The sequence below is a fragment of the Balaenoptera borealis genome (assembly GCF_965194805.1).
Source record: "Balaenoptera borealis genome assembly, chromosome: 7".
Taxonomy (NCBI): Eukaryota; Metazoa; Chordata; class Mammalia; order Artiodactyla; family Balaenopteridae; genus Balaenoptera; species Balaenoptera borealis.
The window spans coordinates 107,714,490-107,728,865 of NC_138864.1; the positions used below are offsets into that span (position 1 = coordinate 107,714,490).

Consider the following 14,376-nt stretch of genomic DNA (forward strand, 5'->3'; position numbering starts at 1 on the left):
ATAAACACCATTAAAAGCTCTTTGGTTTGAAGCAAAGTTGGGTTATGATTATTTATTATTTTTTTTAAAATAAATTTATTTATTTATTATTTATTTATTTATTTTGGCTGCATTGGGTCTTCAGTGCTGTGCGCAGGCTTTCTCTAGCTGCAGTGAGTGGGGGCTGCTCTTTGTTGTGGTGCGCGGGCTTCTCATTGCAGTGGCTTCTCTTGTTGCAGAGCACAGGCTCTAGGCTCACGGGCTTCAGTAGTTGTGGCACGCGGGCTCAGTAGTTGTGGCTCACAGGCTCTAGAGCACAGGCTCAGTAGTTGTGTCACATGGGCTTAGTTGCTCCGCAGCATGTGGGATCTTCCCAGACTAGGGCTCAAACCTGTGTCCCCTGCATTGGCAGGCGGCTTCATAACCACTGCACCACCAGGGAAGCCCCTGCATTGTGATTATTCCTTTTTCTTTTCTTTTTTTTTTTTTTAAAGATATGTAATTTTTTTCCTTAAACTTATTTAATTAATTAATTTATTTTTGGCTACATTGGGTTTTCGTTGCTGCGCGTGGGCTTTCTCGAGTTGCAGCGAGCGGGGGCTACTCTTCATTGCGGTGCATGGGCTTCTCATTGAGGTGGCTTCTCTTGTTGCAGAGCACTGGCTCTAGGCGCGCAGGCTTCAGTAGTTGTGGCTCATGGGCTCTAGAGCACAGCATCAATAGTTGTGACGCACAGACTTAATTGCTCCGCGGCATGTGAGATCTTCCCGGACCAGGGCTCGAACCCGTGTCCCCTGCATTGGCAGGTGGCTTCTTAACTACTGAGCCGCCAGGGAAGCCCCTGATTATTCCTTTTTCTAATCCTGATATAGGAGCATTATATCTTTGATTAATGAGCTGTACTCATTACACTGAGCACTCACTGAGCTGTACCCCTTTATCTTTTTAATCCCATTTTAAGCAAAATGCTACCAACATCCTTTAAAAATTAAAAAAAAATTGTGGTGAAATATACATACCATAAAATGATTTTAACCATTTTGAGTGTACAATTCAGTGGCATTAAGTACATTCACAATGTTGTGCAATCATCACCATCCATCTCCAGAAATTTTCCACCGTCCCAAACTGAAACTCTGTACCCCTTAAGCAATAAGTCCCTGTTCTCCCTCTCTCTAGCCCATGGTAATTCTATGCTCTTTCTGTCTCTATGAATTTGCCTATTCTAGGTACCATATATAAATGGAATCATATAGTATTTGTCCTTTTGTGACTGGCTTATTTCACTTAGCATAATGTTTTCGAGATTCACCCATGTTGTGGCATGTGTCAGTTCCTTCATCTTAATAGAGTAGCATCTTAGAGCTAGAAAGGGACTTTCGAGTTTATTTATTCAGTAAATAGTAATTAAGCAACTGCATTGTGCTAAGTAACACGCTAGGTGCTGTATCCTCTGATTCCATGTTGCCTTCTGCTTTTCCGTTTCTGGTATGCTGCATCATAAAAACTAGTGGAGATGCAAACCAATGATGCTCCTTCCTCCAGGCTGCCCCATCAAGTCTGGGTCTCAGATTCCATTACAATTTCTCTTTAGACATTGGCTTCCATTAGAGATTTACATTTTCTTCACGTTGATGGTTTCCCTGGGAGAAAAGGGTGGGAAGTGAATTTCAGCTTGCCTAGAATTCTGGGTACTTGATTCTTTAGTTCACATTTCTTGCAGATTCAGGTCTCAGCTTCTCTTTTTACTAATTTCAAAGCTGAAATCTATCATGGTGAAGTACAGCCCAGCCTTTGTGATAGACCAAGGTGGGCCTAGGAGTTCAGTTCCAGTGTTGGAAGGACAAAAGAGCCCTGATAGAGGCCCCCGGCTCCACAACTCCTGACAAAGACTCTTCTTGACCAAACCTTGGACAGGCTTCCCTGAGCCCTCTTTTCTACTAGCCTTGTCCTTGGGCCCTAAGTCAGTCTTAGCAAAGAATCCTGCTAAGTAATCCCCCAATCCTTGACATCTGATCGAGTTCCTCATCCTCCACCATTGACGTCTAAGTCCTTGGCCTGCCTTTAGCAAGAATCTATTAGGCCAGTTAAGCAAGAATCCCCCCTACCCTGATGTCTCCTCTTAACAGTTTTCCATCCACTGATCCCCTTGCTCTGCTATCTTTACTGTATTTGAAGTTGAACACAATTACTCTCTCCTATTGTATCTTGAATAAAGTCTTCCTTACAGTTGTAACAAGTGTCAGAATAACATCTCTTTAACACTCTCAACCATGACCCTTGGTTGAATCTACTCCCCTTGAGAAAGTGCAGAAAGTATATAGTTGGTGGGGACAGTAGGGTGGGAGAGGCTTGTGGGATTTGGGGCACCTAGGACAGACTGAAAGGCCCCAGAGTCCTTGAAGAAGTCATGGAGATCATGAGTGTCTTCCATTTGTTCTGCTGTGACTTGGTGGAAAGGACACCAGACTCAGAATCTAGTAAATGCAAGAAAGTCTTATTATTAATAATACCATTAAACCTTACCTTTAGCTCAGATTTCAAGGAAAACTGATAATTTATTCAGACAAACACATTCCTCCTATACCATTTACCTCATATATTTCTGCCTTTTTAGTGGAGTCATAAGAATTAGGTGTCAGATTCATAACAGAAGCCACAAACTTTCATCATGACCTGCTGTCACCAGAGAAGGACTTGTCAAGTGTGTGAAGTGTGTGGTCTTGGAGTTGGCTTGGGGTTTCTTTGATAGTCTTTACTTATTTATTTTTACTCTAGAGGTAACTTCATCTCGGGTTTATAATCTGTCCTCCTCTATCAGTATAAATTCTATCCAGCACTATGGGACTTGCGTATTTACTCAGAAGACACTATTTAAATACCAAGTGATGAGCATTATAGCACCTTTAGCACAGACTTTTCCAGCCTGAGGAGCAAGTTCCTGACCTTGTAAATCAAGAGGCTTGGCTTTTATCACTCAAAAGGAATGGAAGAGTCATCTGACGTACTGTCAGAGTTTCAGGGGTGCTTGGGAATCACATTAGCATTTTTGAGGACATGAGACTGCCTCAGACTCCTTATAAATACAGCTTGACTCAGCCACTCTATGACTGACACCCTTGGGACATGAAGTGGATACTGTTCTTTGGGGACCTTATTGGGTCCAGCATCTGTGGCCAAGAAAAGTTTTTTGGGTAAGTTCCTTTTGGACTTATTATTACTTGGTTAGTTCAGAGATATGGGAACCAAATGGATTTGGAAATGAATGGCCGATTATACCTCAAATGGTATGGTGTTGGGAAGGAAGACCTGGACTCCAGTCCCAGCTTTGCCCTTGTGTCATCCTGGGTCAATTACTTCTCTCTCAGGCTCAGCTTCGTCTGTGATATCAGGACTAGGTGGTCTCCACAGTCCCTCCCCAGCTCCCTAATTCCTGCCAATTCTTTTCCTTCCTAGTTCTTATTTGTAAGGTCAGTTTCAGGCATTCCTACTTTCTTACTCCTATATTATGAATTACTAAGAATTACCAGAAATTGTTTCAATTTCTGCCATGCTTAAGGGAAAGCCTGGGTCATAGGCTTTTTGGCTTCACCTCTCTATTAATGGTTAAGGTTTGGTGGAGCTTTCTCGTCAGCATTTGGCATATGGAGATTTGATAGGTCTTGCCTAGCCTTAACTATGAAAAGTGACATGCAAGGATACACCTGTACATTCTGTGTGTGTGTGCATGTGTGTGCACACACATGCACACGTGCTCCACACAGAATGCCTTGAGGTTTGCAAAGGAGAGGACATTTGGGAGGTAGGAGAGATGAAAGGATGGCATGGTACCCTACTAGAAGATTGGGGGGGATGGAGTCAAGATGGCAGTGTGGGAAGACACGGAGTACATTTCTCCCCACAACTAGGGCACCTGCCAGACACCGGTGGGGGACCTTGACGCCCAAGAAGATGGGAGGAACCCCCAAGCGAATGGCTGGGGGTCGGGCCGAAGCTCCTGCAGTGGGAGCTCCGAGTCTGAACCACTGGACTAACAGAGATCCTCAGTTCCCAGGGAATATTCATTGGAGTGAGGTCTCCCAGAGGTCCTCATGTCAGCACCAAGACCCAGCTCTACCCAACAGCCTACAAATTCCAGTGTTGGAAGCCTCAGGCCAAACAGCCAGTAAGACAGGAACACAATCCCACTCAACAACAACAACAACAAAAGAGACAGCAAAAGAATAAGTCACAGATGAAGGAGCAAGGTAAAATCCTACAAGACCAAATAAATGAAGAGGAAATTGGCACTCTACCTGAAAAAGAATTCAGAGTAATGATAGTAAAGATGATCCAGAATCTCGGAAATAGAATGGAGGCACGGATTGAGAAAATATAAGAAATGTTTAACAAAGACCTAGAAGAACTAAGAACAAACAAACAGAGATGAACAACACAATAACTGAAATGAAAAATACACTAGAAGGAATCAATAACAGAATAACTGAGGCAGAAGAACAAATAAGTGAGCTGGAAGACATAATGGTGGAAATAACTGCTGAGGAGCAGAATAAAGAAAAAAGAATGAAAAGAATTGAAGACAATCTCAGAGACCTCTGGGACAACACTAAACGCACCAACATTCAAATTATAGGGGTCCCAGAAGAAGAAGAAGAAAAAAGGGTCTGAGAAAATATTTGAAGAGATTATAGTGAAAAACTTCCCTAACATGGGAAGGGAAATAGTCACCCAAGTCCAGGAAACAAAGAGAGTCCCGTACAGGATAAACCCTAGGAGAAACACACCAAGACACATGTTAATCAAACTAACAAAAATTAAATTCAAAGAAAAAAATATTAAAAGCAGCAAGGGAAAAATGAAAAATAACATACAAAGGAATCCCCATAAGGTTATCAGCTGATTTTTCAGCAGAAACTCTGCAGGCCAGAATGGATTGACAAGATATACTTAAAGTGACGAAAGAGAAAAACCTACAACCAAGATTACTCTACCCAGCAAGGATCTCATTCAGATTTGATGGAGAAATCAAAAGCTTTTCAGACAAGCAAAACCTAAGAGAATTCAGCACGACCAAACCAGCTTTACAACAAATGCTAAAGAAACTTCTCTAGGCGGGAAACACAAGAGAAGAAAAAGACCCACAAAAACAATCCCAAAACAATTAAGAAAACGGTAATAGGAACATACATATCGATAATAACCTTGAATGTAAATGGATTAAATGCCCCAACCAAAAGACACAGACTGGCTGAATGGATACAAAAACAAGACCCATATATATGCTGTCTACAAGAGAACCACTTCAGACCTAGGGATACATACAGACTGAAAGTGAGGGGATGGAAAAAGATATTCCATACAAATGGAAATCAAAAGAAAGCTGGAGTAGCAATACTTGTATCAGATAAAATAGACCTTAAAATAAAGACCTTACAAGAGGTAAGGAAGGACACTATAAAATGATCAAGGGATCAATCCAAGAAGATGTAACAATTATAAATGTTTATGCACCCAACGTAGGAGTACCTCAATACATAAAGCAAATGCTAACAACCATGAAAGGGGAAATTGACAGTAACACAATAATAGTAGGGGACTTTAACACCCCACTTACACCAATGGACAGATCATCCAAACAGAAAATAAATAAGGAAACACAAGCTTTAAATGACATAATAGACCAGACAGATTTAATTGATATTTATAGAACATTCCACCTGAAAGTGGCAGAATACACTTTCTTCTCAAGTGCACATGGAACATTCTCCAGGATAGATCACATCTTGGGTCACAAATCAAGCCTCGGAAAATTTAAGAAAATTGAAATCGTGTCAAGCATCTTTTCTGACAACAATGCTATGAGATTGGAAATCAATTACAGGAAGAAAACTGAAAAAAACACAGATACATGGAGGCTAAACAGTGCACTACTAGATAACCAAGAGATCACTGAAGAAATCAAAGAAGAAATAAAAAAATACATAGAAACAAATGACAATGAAAACACGATGACCCAAAACCTATGGGACGCAGCAAAAGCAGTTCTAAGAGGGAAGTTTATAGCAATTCAGTCTCACCTCAGGAAACAAGAAAAATCTCAAATAAACAATCCAACCCTACACCTAAAGCAAGTAGAGAAAGAAGAACAAAGAAAACCCAAAGTCAGTAGAAGGAAGGAAATAAAGATCAGAGCAGAAATAAATGAAAAAGAAATGAAGAAAACAATAACAAAGATCAATAAAACTAAAAGCTGGTTCTTTGAGAAGATAAACAAAATTGATAAACCCTTAGCCAGACTCATCAGGAAAAAAAGGGAGAGGACGCAAATCAATAAAATTAGAAATGAAAAAGGAGAAATCACAGCTGACACCACAGAAATACAAAGGATTATAAGAGACTACTACAAACAACTATATGCCATATATTTTTATATGCCAATAAAATGGACAACCACGAAGAAATGGACAAATTCTTGGAAAGGTACAATTTTCCAAGACTAGACCAGGAAGAATTAGAAAATATAAACAGACCTATCACAAGTAATGAAATTGAAACTGTAATTAAAAATCTTCCAACAAGCAAAAGTCCAGGACCAGATGGCTTCACAGGCGAATTCTACCAAACATTTAGAGAAGAGCTAACACTGATCCTTCTCAAACTCAAAAAATTGCAGAGGGAGGAGCACTCCCAAATTCATTCTATGAAGCCACCATCACCCTGATACCAAAGCCAGAAAACGATATCACAAAAAAAGAAAATTATAGATCGATATCACTGATGAACATAGATGCAAAAATCCTGAACAAAATACTAGCAAACAGAATCCAACAACATATTAAAAGGATCATACACCATGATCAAGTGGGATTTATCCCAGGGATGCAAGGATTCTTCAGTATATGCAAATCAATCAGTGTGATACACTATATTAACAAATTAAGGAATAAAAACCATATGATCATCTCAGTAGATGCAGAAAAAGCTTTTGACAAAATTCAACACCCATTTATGATAAAAACTCTCCAGAAAATGGGCATAGAGGGAACCTACCTCAACATGATAAAGGCCATATATGACAAACCCACAGCAAACATCATACTCAGTGGTGAAAAACTGAAAGCATTTCCACTAAGATCAGGAACAAGACAAGGATGTCTCTCGCCACTATTATTAAACATAGTTTTGGAGGTCCTAGCCATGGCAATTGGAGAAGAAAAAGAAATAAAAGGAATACAAATTGGAAAAGAAGAAGTAAAACTGTCACTGTTTGCAGATGACATGATACTATACATAGAGAATCCTAAAGATGCCACCAGAAAACTACTAGAACTAATCAAGGAATATGGTAAGCTTGCAGGATACAAAATTAATACACAGAAATCTCTGGCATTCCTATACACTTACAACAAAAAATCAGAAAGAGAAATCGAGGAAACAATCCCATTTACCATCACAACAAAAAGAATAAAATACCTAGGAATAAACCTACATAAGGAGGTGAAAGACTTGTACTCAGAAAACTATAAAACACTGATGAAAGAAATCAAAGATGACATAAACAGATGGAGAAATATACCATGTTCTTGGATTGGAAGAATCAATATTGTGAAAATGATTTTACTACCCAAAGCAATCTACAGATTCAATGCAATCCCTATCAAGCTACCAATGGCATTCTTCACAGAATTAGAAGAAAAAATTTTACAACTCGTGGAAACACAAAAGACCCCAAATAGCAAAAGCAATCTTGAGAAAGAAAAACGGAGCTGGAGGAATCAGGTTCCCTGACTTCAAACTATACTACAAAGCTACAGTAATCGAGACAGTATGGTACTGGCACAAAAACAGAAATATAGATCAATGGTACAGGATAGAAAGCCCAGAGATAGACCCACACACATATGGTCACCTAATTTACAACAAAGGAGGCGAGAACATGCAATGGAGAAAAGACAGCCTCTTCAATAAATGGTGCTGGGAAAACTGGACAGCTACATGTAAAAGAATGAAATCAGAACACTACCTAACACCATACACAAAAATAAACTCCAAATGGATTAAAGACCTAAATGTAAGACCAGACACTATAAAACTCTTAGAGGAAAACATAGGAAAAACACTCTTTGACATAAACCACGGCAAGATCTTTTTTGACCCTCCTCCTAGAGTAATGAAAATAAAAACAAAAATAAAACAAATGGGACCTAATGAAACTTAAAAGCTTTTTCACAACAAAGGAAACCATAAACAAGACGAAAAGACATCTCTCAGAATGGGAGAAAATATCTGCACGTGAAACAATGGACAAAGGATTAATCTCCAAAATATACAAACAGCTCATGGTGCTCAATATCAAAAAAAAAAATAATCCAGTAAAAAAATGGGTGGAAGAACTAAGTAGACATTTCACCAAAGAAGACATACAGATGGCCAAGAGGCTCATGAAAAGATGCTCAACATCACTAATTATTAGAGAAATACAACTCAAAACTACAATGAGGTATCACCTCCCACCCGTCAAAATGGCCATTATCAAAAAATCTAGAAACAATTAATGCTGGAAAGGGTGTGGTGAAAAAGGAACCCTCCTGCACTGTTGGTGGGAATGTAAATTGATACAACCACTATGGAGAACAGTATGGAGGTTCCTTAAAAAACTAAAAATAGAACTACCATATGATCCAGCAATCCCACTCCTGGGCATCTACCCTGAGAAAACCATAATTCAAAAAGAGACATGTACCACAATGTTAATTGCAGCACTATTTACAATAGCCAGGACATGGAAGCAACCTAAATGTCCATCAACAGATGAATGGATAAAGAAGACGTGGCACATACATACAATGGAATATTACTCAGCCATAAACAGAAATGAAATTGAGTTATTTGTAGTGAGGTGGCTGGACCTGGAGTCTGTCATACAGAGTGAAGTAAGAGAAAAACAAATACCATATGCTAACACATATATATATGGAATCTAAAAAAAAGAAAAATTGTACTGATGAACCTTTGGGCAGGGCAGGAGTAAAGATGTAGACATAGAGAATTGACTTGAGGACACAGAGGGGGAGGGCGAAGCTGAGGCGAAGTGATAGTAGCAGCGACATATATACACTACCAAATGTAAAATAGCTAGCTAGTGGGAAGCTGCTGCATAGCACAGGGAGATCAGCTCGGTGCTTTGCGACGACCTAGAGGGGTGGGATAGGGAGGGTGGGAGGGAGATGCAAGAGGGAGGGGATATGGAGATATATGTATGCATATGGCTGATTCACTCTGTTGTACAACAGAAACTAACACAGTACTGTGGAGCAATTATACTCCAATAAAAATCTATTAGAAAAAAAAAAAGGTTAAGAATCCTGGCCAAGGCCACTTGGCTGGTAAGCAGGGGAGTTGGAGCAAAACCCATATGCTTTTGTTATAACACAAGTTAATCTCCAGATAGAATCCTGTATCTCACTGACCTGTCTATATCTGTTAGTTTACTCTCCATTATACTATCTGGCTAAAGGGACTTTGGGATTGTTTATTGAGGTAATTACTTATATGTGATTGAGTAATTTTTATGGCGATGACTTCCGTTCACACCTGGTCTCTACTGCCAAATGGCTCAGAGGGTTTAGGCATAGCAGGTGGTCAGGGAAGGAGATTTTTCCCCAGGCAGCTCAGCAGTAAGTGTGTAATAACTACCCTTGCTGCCATGTGGGCTGATGCATAGAGCTCTCAGGCTCTCGCTGCTCCTATTCACGTGGCTGAAAAATCTTTCTTTCTCAGGATTCAGACTTCTCTTATAATGCAGCGGACACCTGGGTTGAGGCTTCTTGGCTGAGCTCTGGAGTGCTCACCATAGGCGCTTGCACAGAAAGGGCTGTGTGCCTGAGCAAATTGCAGATGGTTATAACCAATAGTGTCATCCTTACCCCCAAATCTGTTCTTGCCTCATAATAGGGAACCCAGCAAAGGTGGAGGAATTCTTCCTGAGGTCCACAGACACGGCCTAGGCAGCCAGCTTGGTGAACATTTAGAGCAAGAGGAAGCTGGCCTCTGAGCATTCAAGTGGTTGGGAAGCCAGGATGCAGGTTGGCTTGGAGGGGGAACAGTGCTGATGCAGATGAAGATGATGGTTTCTCCCCCCACTGCACCCCCCAGTCTCCGTTCATTTCATCTAACTCGCCTACCTCCCCAGTCTCTCTCACTCTGCTGGTGTCTTCTGTCCTGGGCTTCACTCATCTTAAGGATAAGACGGTGACCAGGATGCCTAAAGGTGCACAGCAAGCATAGAACTGGAAGTAGTTGCAGAACTTGTAACATCAGCAGTAACTGGTTGGCATTTAAGAGTTCTGTGAAGTCATCTCTTGTGGTGGCTTCTAAGCCTGGCTGGGGATGCAGGTGAGAAAGGCACAAAGAACAGGCCACTTGGCTGCCCACATGGTAAAAAGGGGAGAGATAGAAGCTCAGCACCAAGGTGACTATTGACTGTCCAGAACATGGGACACATGTGAGGGTGACTGAGAGTGGATCACTAGCCATTGCGTGGTAGCAGCTGGCCAGCCCTGGGTATTGGAGAGTACCAGAGTTAAGAAGAGCTGTAGGAGCACCTACCTGTGTGGAGTAGGAGTGGTGAACATGGCAACCTGCAAACCTCAACATGTCCCCCTTCCCAGGCCAATCTTCCATCTTCAGAAAGAGCTTAAGGTCTGTGAAAAGATTTCCAGATGGTGGAGATAGGTTGTGTTCCGCCACCCACGCTCTCAGGAAGGCATTTTCCAAATAGAGATAAGGACAGTGAGGGCAAGAGAAAGGCTGCCCTTCACCTGGCACCCACTTATGTTCTCTCTGTTTCTAGATATTGATGGGCTTATGTTCATGGGAATAATATAAGATTCTCCCCATGCCCTGCCAGCTTTTAGCACCATCTGAAGACTGTCGCTAATGTTGTCTTCTCTGGTTGGGGAAAACCTCGTGGGTGATGGCAATTGGTCCTAAAGCCTGGGTGGCAGATTGGCTAGGCAGGTAAAGAAAAGGGCTGGACATCCAGGCAGAGGGAACAGCATGTGCAAAGGCATAGAAGGGAAAAGTATATGGTGAATTTGGAATTTCAGTGAGGCTGGAGCCAAGAATGTGTAGGAGGGAGAGGTGGAGGAGAGACAGATGGGGAAAGACTCCATTCTGCACCAGCCTTTCCGCCCTGTCTCTCTGCATGCTGCAGATGTGTCTTTATCCTTTGGAGCTGGGCTAATTAGGACATGATGAAATGCACTGTGGTTTTAATCATCATCCAGGCCAGTTAGATTCACTGTGTTCCCTTATCATGAACAGTGCCCAGGAGTATGAAAGTTCTGTTGTGAAGTTATCACTTTGGGAGAATTAAAACACATGCTGTGGATGAATGTGTAACATGATTTTCATACTCTTAAGAGCTCCTTTTTCTTATGTTTCTCTTTTTTTTCCTCTTCCTGTTCCTTCTCTCTCCTCTTTCTCTTTGTGATTACTCAAGTCAGTGCTGTATTTTACCGATGCCTCATTTTGCTAACAGAGATGCCAATGCACAGGCACTTTCCAGAACACCCATTTTTAAGACGCCCCTTTTTCTGGGGTATTGAGGGTGAGTTGTGACAGAGCATGAGTTCTGCAGATGGGTCCTGGTACTCAGCCAGGAGGAAGGATTTCTCTTCTGTTTTCAACCTGTTTCTTTTGCAAGGCTGCTTGCCTTTGTCAGGGAAATGGTGGTTTGATTCCCCATCTTTTCAGGGCTGCAGTCCAACATCTAGCAAGGCTGTTGGGTTCAGGCTGAGACCCGCCAGCCAGTGGCTTCTCCACCATGGCCTCAGCAGCTCCCATGGGATGCAGTTGGCTGCCCACCTCCCAGAACCCTGTGGAGACCAGATGAGCTGGGAGAAAGTGAGGCTTCATCAATGGCGTTTCCTCCAGACCTGCCACCTGCAACAGAAGCAACTCTGCAGTGGACCTTGCCTCCTTGATGCTAGCCTAGACCCCACGGAGATCCCCCAGAAGCTCCCAGAACAAAGTTAAACTCTGAGAGTCCATCCGGATTGAGCCAGTTTTCTGATGAGGAGATGCTGATCTGCCACATGTGACTGCACGTTTAGCTCCCTGTGACAGAACCATTTTCTCTGTCAACAGGTCCTTCAGCCCACAGCCCTCTCCAGCAGCTTTTCCCGCATTCATTTGTGTCAAAGGGATGACGCATGTGACAGCGTTGAGTGTGGATTCATTCCGGCCGTCACCTAGCAACGGCCTAATGGCTCCCCTGGCTTTCTGAGCCGGCCCAGAGCACAAAGGCAGCTTTTCAGGCTTGGCCTTCTCCCACCCACACACAGGACTTCAGGGGCCTCTACCCCTGCTGCTGCTGCGGGAGCTAAATGGTGTATAGGAAACAAGTGCGGGACAAACAACAAAGGGGGACTCGGGACTGGCCGGCTCCCTTCTGGTCCCTATCCGGGCCCCATAGGGAGGATGAATCCCGAGTTCAGCCCCAGCACCATGCATTTGTATAGGGTTCTGGAGCTGGAAGGGCCTGGGAGAGCACCCAGCCTCTCCCCTCTTTGCTAAGAGGAAAAATAACCCTCCAAGGATGGAAGGTCTATTCTCTTTTCTAGCTCTTTCCAGCATGGACATTCAGCCAGAGTTTCAGTCCTAGACCCTGACAGTGAAGAAGTGCTTCTTTATGTCTTGAGTTAGCTTTGCGTGTAACTCAGGAACATTCCTTTCTGCAAAATATATATGTTTTTCATTATAAAGTAATATGACCACATTACAGAAAACAGATACGAGGGGAAAAAAGTAAGTCATCCATAATCCCATGACCCGAACATAAGCACTGTCAGCATTTGCTATATTTCCGTTGTCTGTTTTTCTTCCAATGCATCTGCTTTTTCCATACTTGCAATCATGGCATACATACAATTTTGTGTCCTGCTCTTTCACTTAATATTTCCCTTAAAGTTATACCATAAGCACTTTTTCATATTTGCCACGTAGTCTTATTTTTAATGGCTATACATTATAACCAAAGACTAGACCATTTCCTCTCATTCGGCCCAGTTATGTCTGGGATAGTAGGCCTGGGGTTTATTTGCCAGCTGAAAGCTCACCATTATCTTTTGCTTTTTTTTTCCTTTCTCCAGGGACCAAGTTTTCAGGATTAATGTCAGAAATGGAGATGAGATCAGCAAACTAAGTCAGCTAGTGAATTCAGACAACTTTAAGTTACCTAGTTCTTCTCTTCGGTATCAATTAACTTTAGTGGGAGAAGACTCTTGCAGCACTGGCATTGTTATTCCTGAAGAGTTTCTGTGTATAATCCTGTATTAGTCAACATGCCTTTATACAATTGAGAGGGTTGGTGGGGGAGAAGTGCTGTAGATCACAGCAGTGCTGTCCAGGGAGATGAGAGGCCTCAGCAGTGGGCTCCATCTTTCTATCTGCATTGACTTATTACTTCTTGGGCTTTGCCAGGTATTGCCTGCTGGGCAGACCTGACCAGATAAAATTATGAAATGGCAGAGTTTGCCCTTGTGCAGAATCCAACCCCTCAGGGATCACCAAGGCTTTTGGCGGTTGTTCTAGAAGAATGAGCTCGTTGTGCCTTTTACCTGAACTATCCTTTAACCTGGTTTTACTTCTTTTCTCTTCAGCTCAACTTCTAGAAATCTCCCTCTACCTTTGGTCATCCTGTGGATGTCCTGTTCCCTTCTGTCAGTCTGCAGCCAGTCAAATCCTTCCTGAAGTCCCAGGGCTTAGAGTACTTGGTGACTGTTGAAGACCTGCAGGTGGATAGGCCAAGGTCCCTCACTGGTCTTGCATAGGACCAAGCAGCCAGAGTGGACTTGAGACATTTTCAAGTTCTGGTCTTATTCGTCTCCATTTAAAAGATGAAGACATTGAGGTATATGGAAGTAAAGTGCAGTGACTTGTTAGAGGAACATGTTGTACTAGAAAGGGCATACATGGGTTAGGAAACCAGCCAGATCTGGATCCAAATCCTGATTTTGCTAACTGCTAGCTGTGTGACATTGGACAAGCTGTTAACCTCTTGAGACTCTGTTTCTTCATCAGTAAAACGGTAATAGTTATACCTACTTCATACGATTTATTGAAAAGATTAAGTGGCTAAATGTACATAAAATGTCTAACAGTGCCGGGTATGTCATAGATGCCCCACAAGTATTAAGTCCCTCTCCCTTTTCTTATTTGAAGTCAGGAGGGAAGAACAGAGTGTATGGTGGGTAGAAGGTGGGGCACCAGTGGGGAGGTGCTGAAGATCAGTCATAAAAAGCATCCTCTGGGAATTCCCCGGCGGTCCAGTGGTTAGGACCCCACACTTCCACTGCAGGGGACATGGGTTCGATCCCTGGTCGGGGAACTAAG

The 14,376-nt window shown here is 42.3% G+C and overlaps 1 protein-coding gene across 1 annotated transcript in view; it reads left to right on the plus strand.

Annotated features, from left to right (window-relative positions):
• Nucleotides 1-3: 3 nt before the first annotated feature.
• CPA4 (carboxypeptidase A4) overlaps nucleotides 4-14,376 on the plus strand; it is a 35,836-nt gene continuing 21,463 nt past the window's right edge. Inside the window, 3 exon segments of the mRNA XM_082399269.1 lie at nucleotides 4-3,173; nucleotides 13,134-13,251; nucleotides 13,656-13,778. Of these exon segments, the coding sequence (XP_082255395.1) occupies nucleotides 3,106-3,173; nucleotides 13,134-13,251; nucleotides 13,656-13,778 (309 nt within the window). The 5' untranslated portion in view covers nucleotides 4-3,105.